The sequence below is a fragment of the Moschus berezovskii genome, chromosome 23, assembly GCF_049115385.1.
Source record: "Moschus berezovskii isolate FMDL1 chromosome 23, NW_MosBer_1.0, whole genome shotgun sequence".
In the NCBI taxonomy this organism is placed as follows: domain Eukaryota; kingdom Metazoa; phylum Chordata; class Mammalia; order Artiodactyla; family Moschidae; genus Moschus; species Moschus berezovskii.
Genome location: NC_142482.1, coordinates 47,863,705 through 47,881,652, shown reverse-complemented (window position 1 = coordinate 47,881,652; position 17,948 = coordinate 47,863,705). Strand labels below are relative to the sequence as shown.

General features: G+C 41.8%; 1 protein-coding gene across 5 annotated transcripts in view; it reads left to right on the top strand.

Moving 5' to 3' along the window:
• CDKAL1 (CDKAL1 threonylcarbamoyladenosine tRNA methylthiotransferase) overlaps positions 1–17,948 on the top strand; it is a 599,197-nt gene that overhangs the window by 558,999 nt on the left and 22,250 nt on the right. For all 5 annotated transcript variants that reach the window (XM_088831304.1, XM_055407287.2, XM_088831305.1 and 2 more), the window contains one exon: positions 15,989–16,072. In XM_088831304.1, coding sequence (XP_088687430.1) covers positions 15,989–16,072 — 84 coding nt within the window. The remainder of the gene's footprint in view (positions 1–15,988; positions 16,073–17,948) is intronic.

Sequence of the window (17,948 nt, the reverse complement as noted above, 5' to 3'; positions counted from 1 at the left end):
TGTATTAAATATGCAGTTGCAAGACATTAAGCAGGGCATATCCTATTTATCACTTTTAATGAATCTTTCACCCTAGTCCCAATGTAAGCCCTTGATGGTATTCCTGTTATCCCACCCATATGCTTCTGAAAGTATTAACTGTTCATGGGTCTGTGCGTGCCCCAGTATAAAATCAAAATCTCTAGGGTGTTTTTGATCACATATAAGCAAGCTTTAAAAAAAAAATTATCACTGCCATATCCTCATTAAGATGATGGGCCTCTGACCATATCCTGATGTTTGCCTAGCTATCTGAAATTCATGTATGCAGAAGGAATTTTTCTTACCCTTTTGAAAGAAGAATGATAAATATTTATATAGTCTTAACTCTTTCAGGCAGGCACAGGATCATGTTTTAGAAATGACAAGAAGCTGCTTGGGGTGTTTTTGTTTTCTTCTTTTTTAGCATAATTCATCTGTCCAATAGCTAGTGAAAAAATAAATTGTAGGTTTATCAATATTGGACAGTTTTCTTCCTTTTTTCCCATTAAATGTGTTCTGTCTTCTCTGAAATCCTTGTGAGTCATGGCTTTGAAATGGAAGTACAGAAATATCTCTGCTTTGGGGGCAGAATTCCTCAAGAGAGGTGACAGCAAGACCAGCAGGGACCCCTGCAGCCTTATGTTTTGTTAGCTTGTTTAGCCACCATCTATATACGCTAAATAGTCCTGCATCCATGCAGCGTTGCTTTCTAAAAGTTATGCCTTTTCTGCAGCAGTAATTGAACAGAGCCCCAAGATGGTTTTCTACTTTAAAACTAAATTTTTCTCCTGACTCCTTCAATCAAGATATCCAGGAGTAAGGTTGAACTCATAAATATGTTTCAGCAAACAGAACTAGTTTCTACAGCCAATGAAAGATGCATGAAATTTGGGAATTTACTCCTGGCGGGAACAGGAGTCCCATCAGCTGTAATGCCAATAGTCATCCAACTTTTCCAGCACATATACTGACTCCCAAAAGTTAGGTCTTTAATCTGAAGACAACTCAAGATTCAAGCCAGGTAATTATTGTAATTGTTTCTTCCAAACAGGTTAACCTAATACCTGAAATGTTACTCCCATTCATCCTTCTGTTCAATCTTGCCTTTGGCAAATGTTGTTAATTCCAGGCTACCTCTCAGCTCTGGAAGTAAAGGGACGGAACAGTGGTGATTAGACTAGTGCTAACTGTGCGGCAAGGGCCAGCCCGGCTGTGTCCAGAGGATGCTGGAAGCTGCTGTTGCCACCACAACCACTGCCTGCTGAAGTGCAGTTTCCACTGTGGGCCCTTAGCCCTCACTGCAGGACACCTTGCTGGCCCTGCCTCCTCCACGGATGTGTGAACCAGAAGTAGCCTTTCCATTGACTGGTTTCAAACTCCCTTTAAGATGAGGAAACTGAAGCCCCAAAGTGAAATGATTTGTTTGTGGAGTCAAGCAGCTCATTAGTGGCAGAGGTCAAACCACAGGCTTCTGGTCAGTTTGATTATTATGTGTCTTGGTGCTTGGGTTATGTGTCTTCCTCCTTGGGTTCATCCTATTTGGGACTGTCTGTATTTCCTGGACTTGTGTGACTGTTTCCTTTTCAGCTATTATCTCGGGCCCTTTCTCTCTCTCTTCTCCTTCTGGGGCTCCTATAACGCAAACGTTGGTGCCTTTGATGTTGTCCCAGAGGTCTCTTAAACTGTCCTTGTTTCTTTTCATTCTTTGTTCTGTTCCATGGCAGCAATTTCTACCACTCTACCTTCCAATTCATTCATCTGTTCTTCTGCCACGTTCATTCTGCTGTTGATTCCTTCTAGTGTATTTTTCAGTTCAGTTATTGTATTTTTCAGCTCTGTTTGATTGTTCGTTATGTCTTCTCTTTGCTAAAATATTCTTGGAATTTCTCACTCTGTGCATCCTTTCTTTTCTCGAGTTCTTGGATCATCTTTACAATCATTACTGTGAACTCTTTGTTGGGTAGATTTCCTGTCTCCACTTCACTTAGTTGGTCTTCTGGGGTTTTATCTTATTCCTTCATCTGGGAAACAAAAGACTTCTTGACTCCCTGTTTTGTACTCTTCAAGCTTTTCTGTTGACCAGGGCTCTGTCTTAGAATTAAATTGTACCAGTGTACCCAGAAAGCTTTGTAAGATATTAGACCATAGACTCAGATTGTGATGGTTTCCAGAGATCTAGTTACTGACTGGGAATTAAAACACCAAATTGTTGTGCTTTAAAATATAAATTGGGACAAACTTCAGAATAACGTGTTATATTTGCATTCCACTTTTTTACAAAACTTTAAGGTGGAAGTAGATAAGAAGTTATTTTTTTTTCTTTAAAGGTACAAGGTGATCTATTAAACAGGAAAAATTGAGTGGAAGAGAAGATTTTTAAAAACTCACTCTTCCTCACAGGTGGAAGGTGGCAACCAGCTCTTGGATGTGGAGTAGTTCACCAGAAGGAGAAGGGCCTTTTAAGATTAAAGTGACTTCTCAAGTTTTATTTTAACTGTGTGCTGCCACATGCCTCAAAACATCTCACTCCATGCCTGCCATTCATGATGTGAACGACCTGAATATTCTCAAGGTCTCTCAGTCCCTGCAAGGCAGTGACTTTGCCACAGTGTGGACAGTCCAGACATACTACACAGGTTGAGGAGGTTTTCCCAGCTGCTTGAGGCCTTGGCTCAGTTTCTGCTCTTGAGTCTCTGTAACACTTATAGAGGTTCCTGTCCACCCCTGTGATCAACAGCTTTTCCTAGAGCAGTGTTTGGGTTTAAGTAAACTCTATAGGGAAGGCGATGGCACCCCACTCCAGTACTCTTGCCTGGAAAATCCCATGGACGGAGGAGCCTGGTAGGCTGCAGTCCATTGGGTCACGAAGAGTCAGACACGACTGAGCGACTTCACTTTCACTTTTCACTTTCATGCATTGGAGAAGGAAATGGCAACCCACTCCAGTGTTCTTGCCTGGAGAATCCCAGGGACAGGGGAGCCTGGTGGGCTTCCATCTATGGGGTCGCACAGAGTCGGACACGACTGAAGCGACTTAGCAGCAGCAGCAGACTCTATAATACTGTATTTGGCAGGAAAGGCCATTTAAAAAATCAAAGCAGCCCTCATAACTAGATTCCTTTTTGAAAGGTTACTGACCAGAAAAAATACAGCTCAGAATTGGAAATTGTTCAATTTAAATAACTGCATTATTTTCTCTCTCCTACCCTCTCAATCCTTAATCCTTCCCCCGAAGTAGATTGATATGAAAAAGTACATAGGATTACTTGACACTTTCATCTTTCTTAGTGATCACCCTGAAAGAATTTTTTTTTATCCTTGGTTTAACTAGAATCTTTTATTTTTGGTTTAAATTTATACAAAAACTACCCACGTGTTCACCTGGAACCTCAATTTCCTTGTGTTGAATTTGTTATATTTTCTCAGTTGTCTATCATCAAGAGAAGATGGGAAGAAGGGATAGGTCTGAACCAGACATTTAAATTTCATGGTGTGTGTGTGTGTACACGCATGCACACATGCTCAGACTAATTACTGGTTGCAATAAATTTGGTCGAATTTCAATTTAGCTTTATTAACTCTGAAACAGGGTAGTAATATCAAAGGGAGGGGAAAAACAGAATAAGGGAAGAGAAGCAGATCAATTGTCTTTAAATAAAGATATTCTAGGAGGAAACTGGTATTCATTTTTTAGGTCATCATTGCTACTTCTCAATATTATATACCTATAAACGGCCCTATAGTAGGACTTGCCATGTGCTGGAAGAAGCTACATTTTCACAGCAGAAGAGGAAAGCAGAATAAAGCATTGAGATGCAGGTGCACAGCAATACAAGTGGCCTCTTTGCCTGCAGCCATAACGCCTGGCCAAGAAGGCAGAAGCTCTCAAGCCCAGCTCTCAGGGTCTCCCTGAGCTAAGCCAAGAAGCAAGGAGGCGGGTGGGGCTGGGAGGGAGCAGGAGAGAATAATTGTTATTCAGTCTTCTTTAATGAGATGTATTGCCCACTGCTGAAAGATTGTAGCTGTGTCTTTTGTTATGTTAATTAGACACCATTAGAGCTTGGCTGTCTTTGATTTCTGCTTAATCCTTTCTGCTTCCTCTGCCTCCATCCTGACTGGCAAATGGTTGAAAGATGGTGGGTGCGCTGCACGTGTTATTTATTGCTGACATCTATGCTGAGTTCTTTGGTAATAGGGATGCTAACAAAAGATTGATCTTACCAAAGGCGGTAGGTATTTTGGATGTTCATTTTGGCTTTTTAAAAAATGAATTTGAGAATGGTCTATTTCTGCCAAACATCATTGTTTTTTATATGGTTGCTCTTGCAGCCACACAGAATGGGAAATGACAGATTGGAAATTTTAGATGGCCTTTCTTTGGTTGCCCAGATTACCTGGAAAACAACAAGCAAATTGATCATGCCTTTAGGCTTTTGGAGAGGCTAGGATTGACCAGAAAAAAATGGAAACAAGATTAATTGAAAGGTCAAAAAGAGAAATTTAGTAGTTTGAAATCTCTGCCTTTAACAATTTATAGATATGTAGGTATTCTTTCTTAAAATTAAAGCATTGTATTTACATAATTAGTCCATATAAGGGTGTTTGGGATGAGTTAAAGGGGAAAAAATTTAATCAATCTGGTCCTTAAAATAGTGAAAGGGGGAATTTCTGTTACTTTTTTTAAAATCACATAATAATGTTTTAGAATAGCACTGGCTATTGGAAATAAATCACAGATGTTATTTTAAATTCTCTAGTAGTTACACAAAAAAATAAAAAACAGGTGAAATAAATTTTAATATTTTATTTAACTCAGCATATCAGAAATCATTATTTTGTTGCCATACAACAAATAAGACTGCCTTTGTTTCTCCAAAAAAAAAATAGATTCATTACAGGTCAACAAAGAATTGCAAGTTTGGTGCCTGCCACCTTGGTGCATGTGTGGGTACCTAGTCACCCAGTTGTGTCCAACTCTTTGTGACTGCAGCCCTCCAGGCTCCTTTGTCCATGACATTTCCAGGGAAGAATACTGGAGTGGGTTGCCATTTCTTACTCCAGGGGATCTTCCTGACCCAGGGGATCGAACCTAGGTCTCCTGGATTGGCAGGTGGATTCTTGACCACTGCGCCACCTGGGAAGCCACATCCATGGAGCCACATGCAAGTCTCCACAAAGCAAGGAGAAGAGAACTCTTTTTAAAGAAGGGAAAAATAAGTTAGGAGGGCTATAGTAAGCGAAGAGTTCCCTGGAGGAATAGGGAGTTCAGAGCACTGCTGTAACTTTTTTTTGGCTGTGTTGTTTCAGTCTCGCATTGGCTGAGCTCTTGCCAGGAAAGTAGAGGAAGTCTTCTTTACTCTTGGGTCATACAGACCTCCTCAAGCACAGAGCTTCCCCTCCTGGCCTCTTGACTAATTTAATTGAGGTTCCTGTTTATCAGTTTTAATGACTTCAACCTGTAAACAATGTAAAATTAATAAGTTAGTTGCACACTCTTTTAGTTACGTTAAATTTTTGAGATCTGCTAAGTTTTTTGTTAAATAAATAAGCAGGGTGAGAGTCCCTTGGACTGCAAGGAGATCCAACCAGTCCATTCTGGAGGAGATCAATCCTGGGTGTTCATTGGAAGGACTGATGCTAAAGCTGAAACTCCAATACTTTGGCCACCTCATGCGACGAGTTGACTCACTGGAAAAGAGTCTGATGCTGGGACGGATTGGGGGCGGGAGGAGAAGGGGACGACAGAGAATGAGATGGCTGGATGGCATCACTGACTCGATGGACATGAGTTTGAGTGCACTCGGGGAGTTGGTGATGGACACGGAGGCCTGGCGTGCTGTGATTCATGGGGTCACAGAGAGTCGGACACGACTGAGCGACTGAACTGAACTGAAGTTTTTTGTCCTGGTGTATGTTTCCCAGAATCTCATTAAGGGTTTGCCACGTTCAGGTGCCCCACAGCCACCTGTGGCTAGTGGCCACTGTACTGGGTAGTGCAGTTTTAGATTGCTTCCTTAATTTACCACATGCCTAAAAGCACCTGTCAGGGTAAAATCCAATTTTAAAGTTACAGATAAACTTGATGAGTTATATGTTAACATTAAATCTCTCTCTAAAACTCAGCTGCCTACCTTCCTTTCTTTTAGTAATCTGAATTATTTATTGTGTTACCAGTGAAACAAAAATTCTAAAGATGTTTTCCAAGGAGGTAATCTGTTCAACAGTTCTAAGATATAAGTATGGTCACCTTTGCACTTATGTGAAAAGCTCATCAAAGAACAATGGCCCAGACATGCTGAGCAATGATTGATAGGGACCAATGGGAAAAGATGGGGAAGGCAGAAGCAAATGGAGATAATTTGTTCAATCTTGGAACTGAAATCTTAATAAAGAAGATTTCCACATACATACCCATGTTGGCCCTGCTTGGTCATCCCATTAATAAGATCTCATGAATAGATTTTACTGGCAACATCTGGTTTTTGTGCTTTTGATAGTTTTAAAATGTTGAGCTCTTTCCTATACCACGTGGACATTGTAGAGCTTGCCTAGTTTGGGAAAAAAAATACACGTAATGTACTTTGCCAAATACATGATAAGGAAAGGCAATTTATTTGGGTTTGTTAAGAGAATAGATCTCATGTTGTATGTTCTTATCACAATTTTAAAAAATTCCATAAAAGCATTGCAGATAATACCTCAGAATGTTCTAGATTACCAAAAATCTCCAGGCAGATAATTAAAACTTGACTAGTTTTGGTAAGGTCCAAACGGCCCAATGATGTTGAATAAAAGAACCCAGATGCCAAATAGATAATGTAACAGGCTTTAATGGCTAGGCACCCCCGGGCAGGATCCCCGGACCTAACAGAGCGAGGGCGGGAAGTCCACACTGAACAAAGGCAGAGAGCGACTTTTATAGCCTCTCAGTAAGGAGCAGCGAAATTCTTCCCAAAAAAGGCGAGGTCTGGAGTGGCGGTCTCTCATAGGTCAGCTAGTCGAGGTGGTGAGACCGGGTTGGTCGCTCTGGAGGTTAGGAGGGAGGGTTGATTTTGGTGGAGAGCTGTTGCATCAGAGACTCTTCAGCAGTTTGGCGGGACTTTTTCCCACCAGTGGGAAATGAAGAGAAGAGGAAGAAGCCAAGATGGCCACCGGGGAGGAGAAGCCAAGATGGCCACCGGGGTCCGGCCTTACAGTTTTCAAATTGGAAGTTCATTCAGCACTGAGGTACAGATTTCTAATGCAGCCAAGGAATCAGGTCAACATTTGTCATGTAACTATTTGCTGTTGAGAATTACTATATCAGTAAAGCACTGTTACTATACTGTTTATTGTTGGCTAACTCCAATACTTTGGCCACCTGATATGAAGAACTGACTCATTTGAAAAGACCCTGATGCTGGGAAAGATTGAAGGTAGGAGGAGAAGGGGACAACAGAGGATGAGATGGTTGGATGGCATCACCAACACGATGGACATGAGTTTGAGTAAGCTCCAGGAGTTGGTGACGGACAGGCAGGCCTGGCGTGCTGCAGTCCATAGGGTCACAAAGAGTCGGACACGACTGAGCGACTAAACTGACTGAACTGATCAACCAACAGAAGAAAAGAAACCTTTGTTAGGAATGAAATTGCCTCCACCTGGGAAGAGACCCCTTTGGTTGCCTTTCTCTTACTGGGATGTGCCCATAGCTAGAAGAAAATCAGTCAGCAACTGAAGACAAAAGTACAAGGGCCATTATTAGAAGAAATTTCATTGTCTGATTCGATTCAGCAGAACCACCTTGGGCCTGGTCTTTGTAACTTTCATCCCTGCTTTGGGAGGAAGGACTTTCAACAAGCCAGATTGTTTTTTGTGTGTGTTTAGATCCAGTCAGTCCATTCTAAGGGAGATCAGTCCTGGGTGTTCACTGGAGGGACTGATGCTAAAGCTGAAACTCCAATACTTTGGCCACCTCATGCGACGAGTTGACTCACTGGAAAAGACTCTGATGCTGGGAAGGATTGGGGGTGGGAGGAGACGGGGACGACAGAGAATGAGATGGCTGGATGGCATTACCGACTCGATAGACATGAGTTTGAGTGAACTCCAGGAGTTGGTGATGGACAGGGAGGCCTGGCGTGCTGTGATTCATGGGGTCGCAAAGAGTCGGTCACGACTGAGTGACTGAAGAAGAAGAAGGTTATGTACGAAATGTGAGGAAGGAATAATAGAGACACTAAGATACTCATGGCAATTACTAGATACATAAACACTTTAGAGGTATGGATATTCTGATTAAAGGAGCGTTCTTTCCCTTTGAACACACGTAATTCTAATAATACGAATAGCTAGCAAATATGTGTTTTTTTCACACAGAGGATAGTAGTTTTTAAAAATCTGATAGAATGTATTTCCCATCATTGTTTAAGAGTCAGATACAAGTCCAGCCCCTTTCACAGTAAACTGTCTTCCATCATCTCTCGGGAATCCTTAAGTAGACCAGTAAACTGCTGGCAGGCGTTTTCAATTCCCTGGACTTAGAGGCTCATTACTTGTTTTCTGTGCTATCATCATTTTGACACACATTCCTGTGTCACGGCCCTGTTTCGTTATAGAATGGCGTTGTGGATAAGGATGATATTAAATTTTAATGTTATTGCTATTATTACTGTTGACTGTTTTTAGCTTAAGTATGCCTGCTTCTTTAATTCCAGCTTCTGCAGGGCCAGAAAACAGAAGTGTGCATAAACAGTCAGGAAAATTACTGTATACCCTGGAGACCCAGCATCGCATGCTCTGCCTGTTGTGAATGATGAATCAAAATGGAAAGGTTATCATTTTCATTAGCTAGGAAAGAACAAGACCATACTTTTCTCCAAGTGTAATTACAGTGGTTCACTGGGAACATTACACTGCGGTGATTAGTCTAAAGGTGTATGTGAGGGCAGGCTTTTTCACAGACACTAGAAATATTATTTCAGAGTTTAAGGTCGCAGCCTTGTGTTTAACATGTTCCAGGCAGCTTAGAGGGAAAAAAAAAAACTAATTTGACTGGAGCTAAAGAAAGACATTTGACATTTCCCAGAGTCATGCATTCAGAAACCAGTCAGGTAGAAAAATTGTATTTTATTATCTACAATTAAAAAAAAAAAACTTAGCTGTAAAAGTAGCATGTCAAAATATTGTATAGGATAAGCAGAGAGAAAATTCAGGTTTATTAGAAATGTGCAGTAAATAATTATGAGAGCTTTTGATACGTGTGTGTTAATCTCCATTTCTCCACCTAAGGCAACTGGACAGAAAAATTAATTGCTAGAAACTTTTCAGAGGAAACAAAATAATTCCTCTATCTTCTTATAACTGCTTTCAAGAAATAAATATTTCTCTTAAACAAGTCTAATATACATCTGTCCTTTACGAATGTTTTTAGGTACTCTGAGCAGTTATATTGAATTATTAAAATCTCTGTAACCTGACCCTTTAAGAGTAGAAAGTGAATTGCAGTTATTTTCCAAAGCCACACGTAAGGTTTTCTGTTTAAGTAAAACAAAAGTGAGAAGGAAAAAGTTGAAAAAAGTAAGATTTGCACAAAGTTTTTATTTTAAAGCCACATTATGGGCTTAAAAGAAACTCTGCTTCTTCTAGTTCAAGGAATACTTATACAAGTCACAATTCTTACTGGGTTAAAGGTAAAAACCCAAGTACTCTTAATGTCTTTGTTAAATTTCAGTATTATCTGCATGTCTTGAAGCAGTTCTTTTTAGCTTCTCTCTTTACATCCTGAAATCGCCGTGCAGAATGTTGTTTGTTTTAGGCCCCGTGGAGAAATAGAATGTACTTGAATGAGCATCCATTCAGCAACCCAGTTCTGCTGGAAACCACTGCTTTTTTCATGCAAGCGTGTGTTTTCTGTGTGTTATCTGCCCATATGGTTAGAACTGATGTTTCTCACCACTTCAGGCACTCGGGAAATTTGAAGCATAGATGTGACACAAATAACACAGCCAACTGATTATATAACGGACTGAAAAATCTGCCCCCAAATTGAATTAAAAAGAAGCCACTGCTTTACTACTTTTTGTTTGTCACAGATGTTTCCCTGCTCAAGGAAAAGCCGCACACTCCAGAATCAGAGCCATGATGCTGTACGTTTTCTGCAGCTAGGAATTACATAGGAGACATCAAGGAGCAAGGATGCTTCCGAGACTTCTCTCGGCCACTGAACAGATCAGTGCATTCTGCTGAACCTCCGTCTCCTCTCTGTGAAATCAGAGTTTGCTAAGCCCCTCTCAGGTTCCGAGCTTCTTTGTCTATTCAAGGGAATGCAGTCTTTATTTTCTGCCTTTGTGTTTAAACAAAGCCTAGAAAGTTGTACCCCCAGCTGCACCTCCCCGCTTCATAGCAGGGGCCATGGTTCCCATCAGCTCTGTGAGATTAGCAGTCATGCAGGATCCCGTGGGCTTGTTCTGTACCTTCAGTGACCCCATCTGTGAAATGGAGGGATGGTTTCATAGGACTGTTTCTGTTACAACAGGCTCCAGTGAATCCCAGAGACAAGGTGTTGGGGCAGGAAAGAGACTTTAATCGGGGAGCTGGCAGACCGAGAAGATGGCAGGCTAGCACCTCAAAGTAACCATCTTACTGGGGTCTGGATGCCAGGTTCTTTAATAGATCAGAGAGAAAAAAACAATGAGCAACTAAAGTCAAAAGGCAGAACAGAGAGGGATAGGCAGTGAGGAAGTCAAGGGAAAGGGTCTTCCGTCTTGCCAAACATCTCCAAGGAAATGGCCAGCCCTTGGAAGGGGTGTGTTAATCTCTTCTGTTCACAGGTGGGCAGGGACAAACTATCTCTCCATGAGCTGAACAAAGGCACTTTAGCTTACAGTCAAACAGAGGGGCAGGGTCCTCCAGGCAAGCCATGGAGTATCAATAATAATAAGCCATGGAGTATTGATTGTAATAATAAAAGCAACAAAAAGCAAGTCAACGAAAGTTTCCAACATGGAGTCAGAATTGGCTTCCTCCCTGCAACATTTCTGCAGTTCATTTCTCATAAAATGTAATTTTGAAGTCAGGTTCACATGGACTGAAAGAAGTTGTGCACGTCCTAGGAAAAGCCACTGTCTTCACTGACATCTGATGAATAAATTACAGAGTACGTCTGTCTGCTTAACAGCAGGTGCCAGGTCTGACGACCACTTTAAAAAGTTCTGACGCGTGTCCTGAAGGTCAGACTGTAAATGGAAAGTGAAAAGTGCAAGAGACTATATTCCCAACCCAACTTCTTAAACTCTAAAATGCTTTAGAAATTAAAGAAGCATTTTATAAATCAGCTATAGATTATACACCTGTAAAGCAAATCAAAAGGCAAAGAAATTATTTTAAAAAGGACTTTGTTGGGAAGATTTTAACAGGATTCTTCAGGTGCAGGTCACTGGATAGCTTTATGAGAGGCTTTCTCACTATTTCTTTCAGTTCAGTTCAGTTCAGTCGCTCAGTCGTGTCCGACTCTTTGTGACCCCACGAATCACAGCATGCCAGGCCTCCCTGTCTATCACCAACTCCCGGAGTTCACCCAAACTCATGTCCATCGAGTCGGTGATGCCATCCAGCCATCTCATTCTCTGTCGTCCGCTTCTCCTCCCGCCCCCAATCCCTCTCAGCATCAGTCTTTTCCAGGGAGTCAACTCTTCACATGAGGTGGCCAAAGTATTGGAGTTTCAGCTTTAGCATCAGTCCTTCCAATGAACACCCAGGACTGATCTCCTTTAGAATGGATTGGTTGGATCTCCTTGCAATCCAATGGACTCTGAAGAGTCTTCTCCAGCACCACAGTTCAAAAGCATCAATTCTTCGGCGATCAGCTTTCTTCACAGTCCAACTCTCACATTCATACATGACCACTGGAAAAACCATATTTTGGTGGGTATTCAAGTTGTTCCTTTCAGGGCAGCAAGAAAGTGGCTATAGTTTGCAGAGGGCTCTAAGCACACATTGACTGGGAGAAAAGGGACAGCCTGGATTCAGAGTACAAATTTCCTTTATCTGAAACCTTATCAGCAGTTCAAATCTACCATGAATGACAACTTAGAATTTTGGAACTGAAAGGTCCTCTCAAAATCATAATCCACTTCCTCTTCAGTCTGCTCGCCTCTCCACCTCCATGTCACTTCTACAAAACTCTCATTTTTTTCCTGTGAGGAAATCAAAGGCCCAAAATGTAGCCACATTTATCTTAAAAATAATCTCCTCAGACCCGTGTCTTCTCGCCCGACTCTGCAGTTCAAACATGTGGCATTTGATGTCTTTGAATAACCCTTCTTCCTCTCCCCAGAGTTCTGCTGGAACTGTGCGTTCCTGCTTCTGACCCTTCCTTCTCCCTCCATCGCTTTCCCCTTCCATCCTGTCCTTGGAAGTTCCAGTTATCTGGGAGTCACCCTCTGGATCCTTCTGTGGGTTTACAGTTCCACTTGCATCTTAAATCATTCCTGCTGAGTAGCCATATTGTGCTACCAGTATTTTCAACCTCCTCTGTATTCTCTTTATCTAGGGGTGTGTGTGTATACCTGTATATATATTCTGTAAACTCAGAAGTTTGTTCATTTTTTAAATTACACAAGCAGTCATTCTGTTAACTTCCTCTTTGAGGGCCTTGTCTCAAAGCCAGTGAGGTAGCCTTGCATTCCTGTCAGAGATTCCAGTTGCTGGGGAGGTTCTGTCAGCGAGGGTGAGAAGCCAGGGAAGAAGCCTCCTTCTCACAGAATCTCAGAACGTCAGCAGAGAGTAGATGCTGCAGAATCTCAGAGAAGATTCTGTGTACACCTATCCTTCTGTAAGACAGGCTGACCCCTCTGTTGGGGGATCCCTGTGCCTTTAGTGTATTTGAGAGCTGGGTGATGGTAGTCCTGGGGACCTAAGGGTATCTGTAGCCTTGCCCTTTTTCTCCCGAAACCCGGCTTCTTCCTGAGACCAAGACTACCTTGCTGGGCAGTAGAGGCATTCTAAGTCAAATTAGGATGATTGCCCTAAATCTAGTACCCTGGTAGCTCAGGCAATAAAGAGTCCACCTGCAATGTAGGAGACCTGGGTTCAATCCCTAGGTTGGGAAGATCCCCTGGAGAAGGAAATGGCAACCCACTTCAGTATTCTTGCCTGGGAAATCCCATGGACAGAGGAGCTTGACAGGCCTCAGTCCTTTGTGTCGCGAAGAGTCGGACATAAGTGAACGACTAACTACACCCTAGATCTTGTTATGCGATCTTTAACCACACAGAGTTGTCACGTAGGGTTGGGGAGAAAGCGGTTGGAAAATAGGGAGATGGCTCATTTAAAAAAAGATTTGAGACTTGCACATTTGGCGTGTAAGTTTCCTTATTGTCACCAAGGCTGTGTTGCCTCTTCCAGAATTGCAGCTCAATCCCCCCTCTACACACTTCCTTAACTTTGTTGTTGTTTTTAAGGTTATTTGAAACCATCAATTGATTCTCTTAAAAGTCATATTTGATGTTCAGTTCATTCTTTAAAAAATACTGCATTAGAGCATTTATTATTTATTTTTTGTGTGTGTTAGGGAGGGCGGTTTCAGGGGGTGGGGATAGATGGCAACAATTTTTGGTCAAATTCCAGGTTGCTCATGCTCATTTTTGCCCAGTAGCTTCTGGGGAACTTAAAGAACCAATGAGACAAAATTGATGGCTAAAGGGACCAAAAGGGTGACTGGAGAGGTGTTTGCCACTATAAATGACTACCCATCGCCAATTTTCCTCAATCCCATTGGCAAATAGTTAAATACTCCATACAAATTGTTCTCTAATGGTTGATCAAATGCCCTGCCCTGTGCTGTATAAACATAGCAAGTTTTTCTGACTCTGTGAATTACTGTCATGGTTAGTCTCTCCAGATAGAATGGAATAACCCCCAAAGTGATAACTGCAACCATCCACATTAATTCTAACAAGAGGAAAGTCTCAGCATTCGTTTTTCGTGGCTCTGCAGTCTCGTATTGTTGTTGATTCCCTGAAAACTCAATGTTAGATGAAGTGGAATTGCAGATTTCCTTAAGAACCATTGACAGATACTTATCCTAAGTCATAAGCAACTCACACTGTGAAATGTGTGCAAACATTCTAAGTTTTCTTCCAGAAGAATATACTTCAGTGAAACCCAGTATTCATCAGTGATTTTTTGTTATTTTTTTTTTTTTTTTAATAAACAGGACCATTAAAGCTCAAAGTAGAAGTAAGGAGAACTTCCTTTTGTTGTAACTTGATTTTTAAAAGAGGTTAATGTTGCAGGAACTTTGAGTGGTTTTCAAGGCGTGAACTACATCAGTCTGTGATATGTCATCTTGAAGACCTTACTAAGTGGCTACATTTGAATGATAGAGTTAAAAAAAAAAAAGAGCAAATTATAGTGTATTTAGGTATTGGCATTGTATAATGGAGAGAGGAGTTTGGTGTTTTCAGTTTTTTCTTTTTAATTGTTAGGTGGTCTATTTAGTGCAGCTGTATTTATGTTTCCTTAGTGGTAACTGCCTGAACATGGTGACAAGTCCCTACATACGAGAAAAGGGATTTTATTCAAAAAAATCTTGCCAATGTACTTTAACATGGAGGGTTGTATTTATCAAGGAGCAATGGCAAAAATGATTCTAGGCATAATCATCTAATATAGCTGGTTTGCTATATCAGCCATTTTGACAACCTTGTTTAAAAAAAATAAATAACTGATACTTTAAATGTTGCATTTCACAGTGGAATAAACTTGGAAATGGTAGAATAATTTAGAATGGTCACATTGCTTTAACGAACGTTTTGGCTAATTTAATTTCTTGGTTATTAAAAATTCATGCTTAAATCATACATACAGATCCTGTAGAGAATAGTCTCTTAAAAAAATAAAATGAATATGCAGTCACAGCTGCAGTAAAAAAAGAGACAGTTACCCATGAGAGAGAAAATGTATATATTAAGCAAATAACTGAATTAATCAATAATTTCAGAATTGCATGCAGCATATGAAATGTTTAGGTGCAAAGACTTAATGACTAGTTTTTGAGGCGTTTTCTTTAGTGTTCAGTTCAGTTCAGTTCAGTCGCTCAGTCGTGTCCGACTCTCCGCGACCCCATGAATCACAGCACGCCAGGCCTCCCTGTCCATCACCAACTCCCGGAGTACACTCAAACTCATGTCCACAGAGTCGGTGATGCCATCCAGCCATCTCATTCTCCGTCGTCCCCTTCTCCTCCCGCCCCCAACCTTTCCCAGCATCAGAGTCTTTTCCAGTGAGTCAACTCGTCGCATGAGGTGGTGTTACACCCCTCATAACTCAAATTAATGTTTATTACCAGTCTCTCATATTGCCAAAATATTTTCATGAATTTGGATTAGAAGCAGCTTGTTCTGGCTTGTTTTGCAACTTTGTTTCAAGAAACAAAGTGATATTTAGAAGATTTTTATATGTCTCAGAAGCCTTAATTATCTAACTTCTGTTGAAGGAAGACATAAGATCAAGTTTTGCTTCATAGTTCCCAAAGACAGTAAGATTTTTTTCTACCCAAGTTTTATATTACTACATAAATAATAATGCCTTTCTGGAAATTTGAATCCGTGATTCTTGTATTGGCTGTTAAGAAGCTAGCAATCTAGATCTACTTTAAATTCAAGAAGACAACTTGGGACTCCCCCAGTGGTCCAGTGGTTAGGACTTCATCTTCCAGTGCGCGGGGTGTGTGGGTTCCATCCCTGGTCGAGGAGCTGAGATCCCACATCCCTCACGGCTAGAAAACCAACACATAAAAGAGAAGCAATATTGTAATGAATTCAACAAAGACTTTAAAAATGGTCCACATTAAAAAAAAAATCTTAAAAAACAATTTAAAAAGACATGACTTGCTGGTCCATAACTCTTTGGGTTGGCATTTATTTTGGATTCTCAGACATTTGCCTGATGGCTCCTATTTTTTTTTTCTCCCCTCTTTCCACAGATTGGTCAGAGACAACAAGTGTTAGTCACCGAAGAATCTTTTGATTCCAAGTTTTATGTCGCGCACAATCGATTCTACGAGCAGGTATGGGTCACTCCCACACTCTCAGGATTTCTCCAAAATGAGAAAGAGTTCTGAAAGTAAATCAATTTAAGCAAAAGAGACTTAAAGTAGCAGAGATTCGTATTGATAGCATCTTGTGGCAGGAAGGCTATTTTATAGCATCAAGCCAGCCAAGCTAACGTGGGACGCTTATCTTTGTGGCTTGATCTACAAAACATTCTATCCAAAGGAGTGTGTTTTAGTCCTCATCCGTTTTTGATGGGAGCAGCCTCTGGTGTTGGGGAGTTTGAAACAGGCAGTTCTGACCGCCCCAGCCTCCCACAGCCTGGCACCGTGGAGGGAAAAGTTCTGTCCAGGGGACAGGAAGGATGTCTGCACCGGCGACATCAGCCTGGATCAGCCTGGAAGGGTGGGGACTTCCTCTCCCTGTGTCAGCGCTCAAACAGGCTTTTGGTTGTTTTTCTGTTGGTTGGCTTTTTTAGTTTCAGGGTTCTAGTTTTTTGTATTGCCTTTTTTTTTTTTTTTTAAACTTCCATCATAATGAAAAGTGCTGAGGGCAAAAGGAAAAGAGTGTATTCCTTGGACTCAGCTCACATTGTGTGAACAACTTTGGAGACCAGAGTGAGGATCGCACTAGCTTCATTTTGAGTTTTCTTTGAGGCCCACCTGAAGGGGCTCCCCAGTCCCTGCCCGTCTAAGGCAACGTGCTTTGCGCACCAGCAGTCAGACTTCTAGTTCAGTGTTTTGGATTGCACTTCCCCAGGGGGTAAAGCAATTCAAAAATGACTAAAGCAAACAGTGCCTCCTTCAGGGGTCATTGGCCCTGGGAAGGGCCAAGGAGGAGGTGCCATAAGGCCCCTCCGGGTTAGAGACGCTCCTAGGGGCAGAGGGATTCCTTGGGTCATCCCTGGATCGTATTTTCTTAATATCAGGTGGGTTTTCCTACCTTTTTGTTCCTCTCTCATCAAATGAGAAGTGAACTTTTTTTCTGTGGATCGTGGCTTGGGAAGGCTCTTCAGTATGGGCCACCCACCCCGGTAAGGGATGAGCAAGGGAGGCTGACCGCCTGTGTTAGAAGCAGGGAAGCAGGAGTGGGAGGGGGCTCTAGCATGGGTGTTCCATGTGGACTCATCTCACACCGGGCACCCGGTCCTCAGGGAACGGGGGAGAGCTTTACAAGGCCCAGGCTGAACATGCCCTGTTTAGGCCCCAGTAGAGACTACAGTTGAGGTGGTGGTGGTAGTTTAATTGGTAAGTTGAGTCTGACTCTTTATGACCCCATGAACTGTAGCCCGCCAGGCTCCTCTGCCTGTGGAATTCTTCAGGCAAGAATGCTGGAATGGGTTGCCATTTCTTCTCCAGAGGATCTTCCCGACCCAGGGATTGAACCTGGGTCTCCTGCATTGCAGTCAGATTCTTTACCTTCTGAATCAGCCAGTTGAGGACTGACCCCAGCCCTCCATGTTTGAGCTGAGCCTTCCCCATTTTCCATCTCAGTAATTGACTCCAGAGAACCCTCTTCCTCTTCAGGTCAAACTTCTGCTCAGCTGTCTGGAGGAGCTGGATTGTATTTTGGTGGCCTCTTTACTCTTCTTTCTCTTGCCATCTGGGTTTTTGCCTCAGCAGGGAACTTTTTTTCCCCTTCATTTTAAAGGCAATGGCATGCCTCATTAGCTGTTTCCTCCAATTTAAAGCAGTGGAGCTTTTTCCAATTATTAAAACCGGAGGGGGAAAAAACACTGAGCCCTTCATTCAGATCAAGGCAGCAGATCAAGGAGAGTTATTTTCCCCCAGAATACTACCAGATCTCCCAGGGACAGTTTACTCTAGAGATTTTCTTGTTTTATAAAAACTGATTTAAAAGGGCTTTCATATCCTGACACTAAGGCTCTCTTAG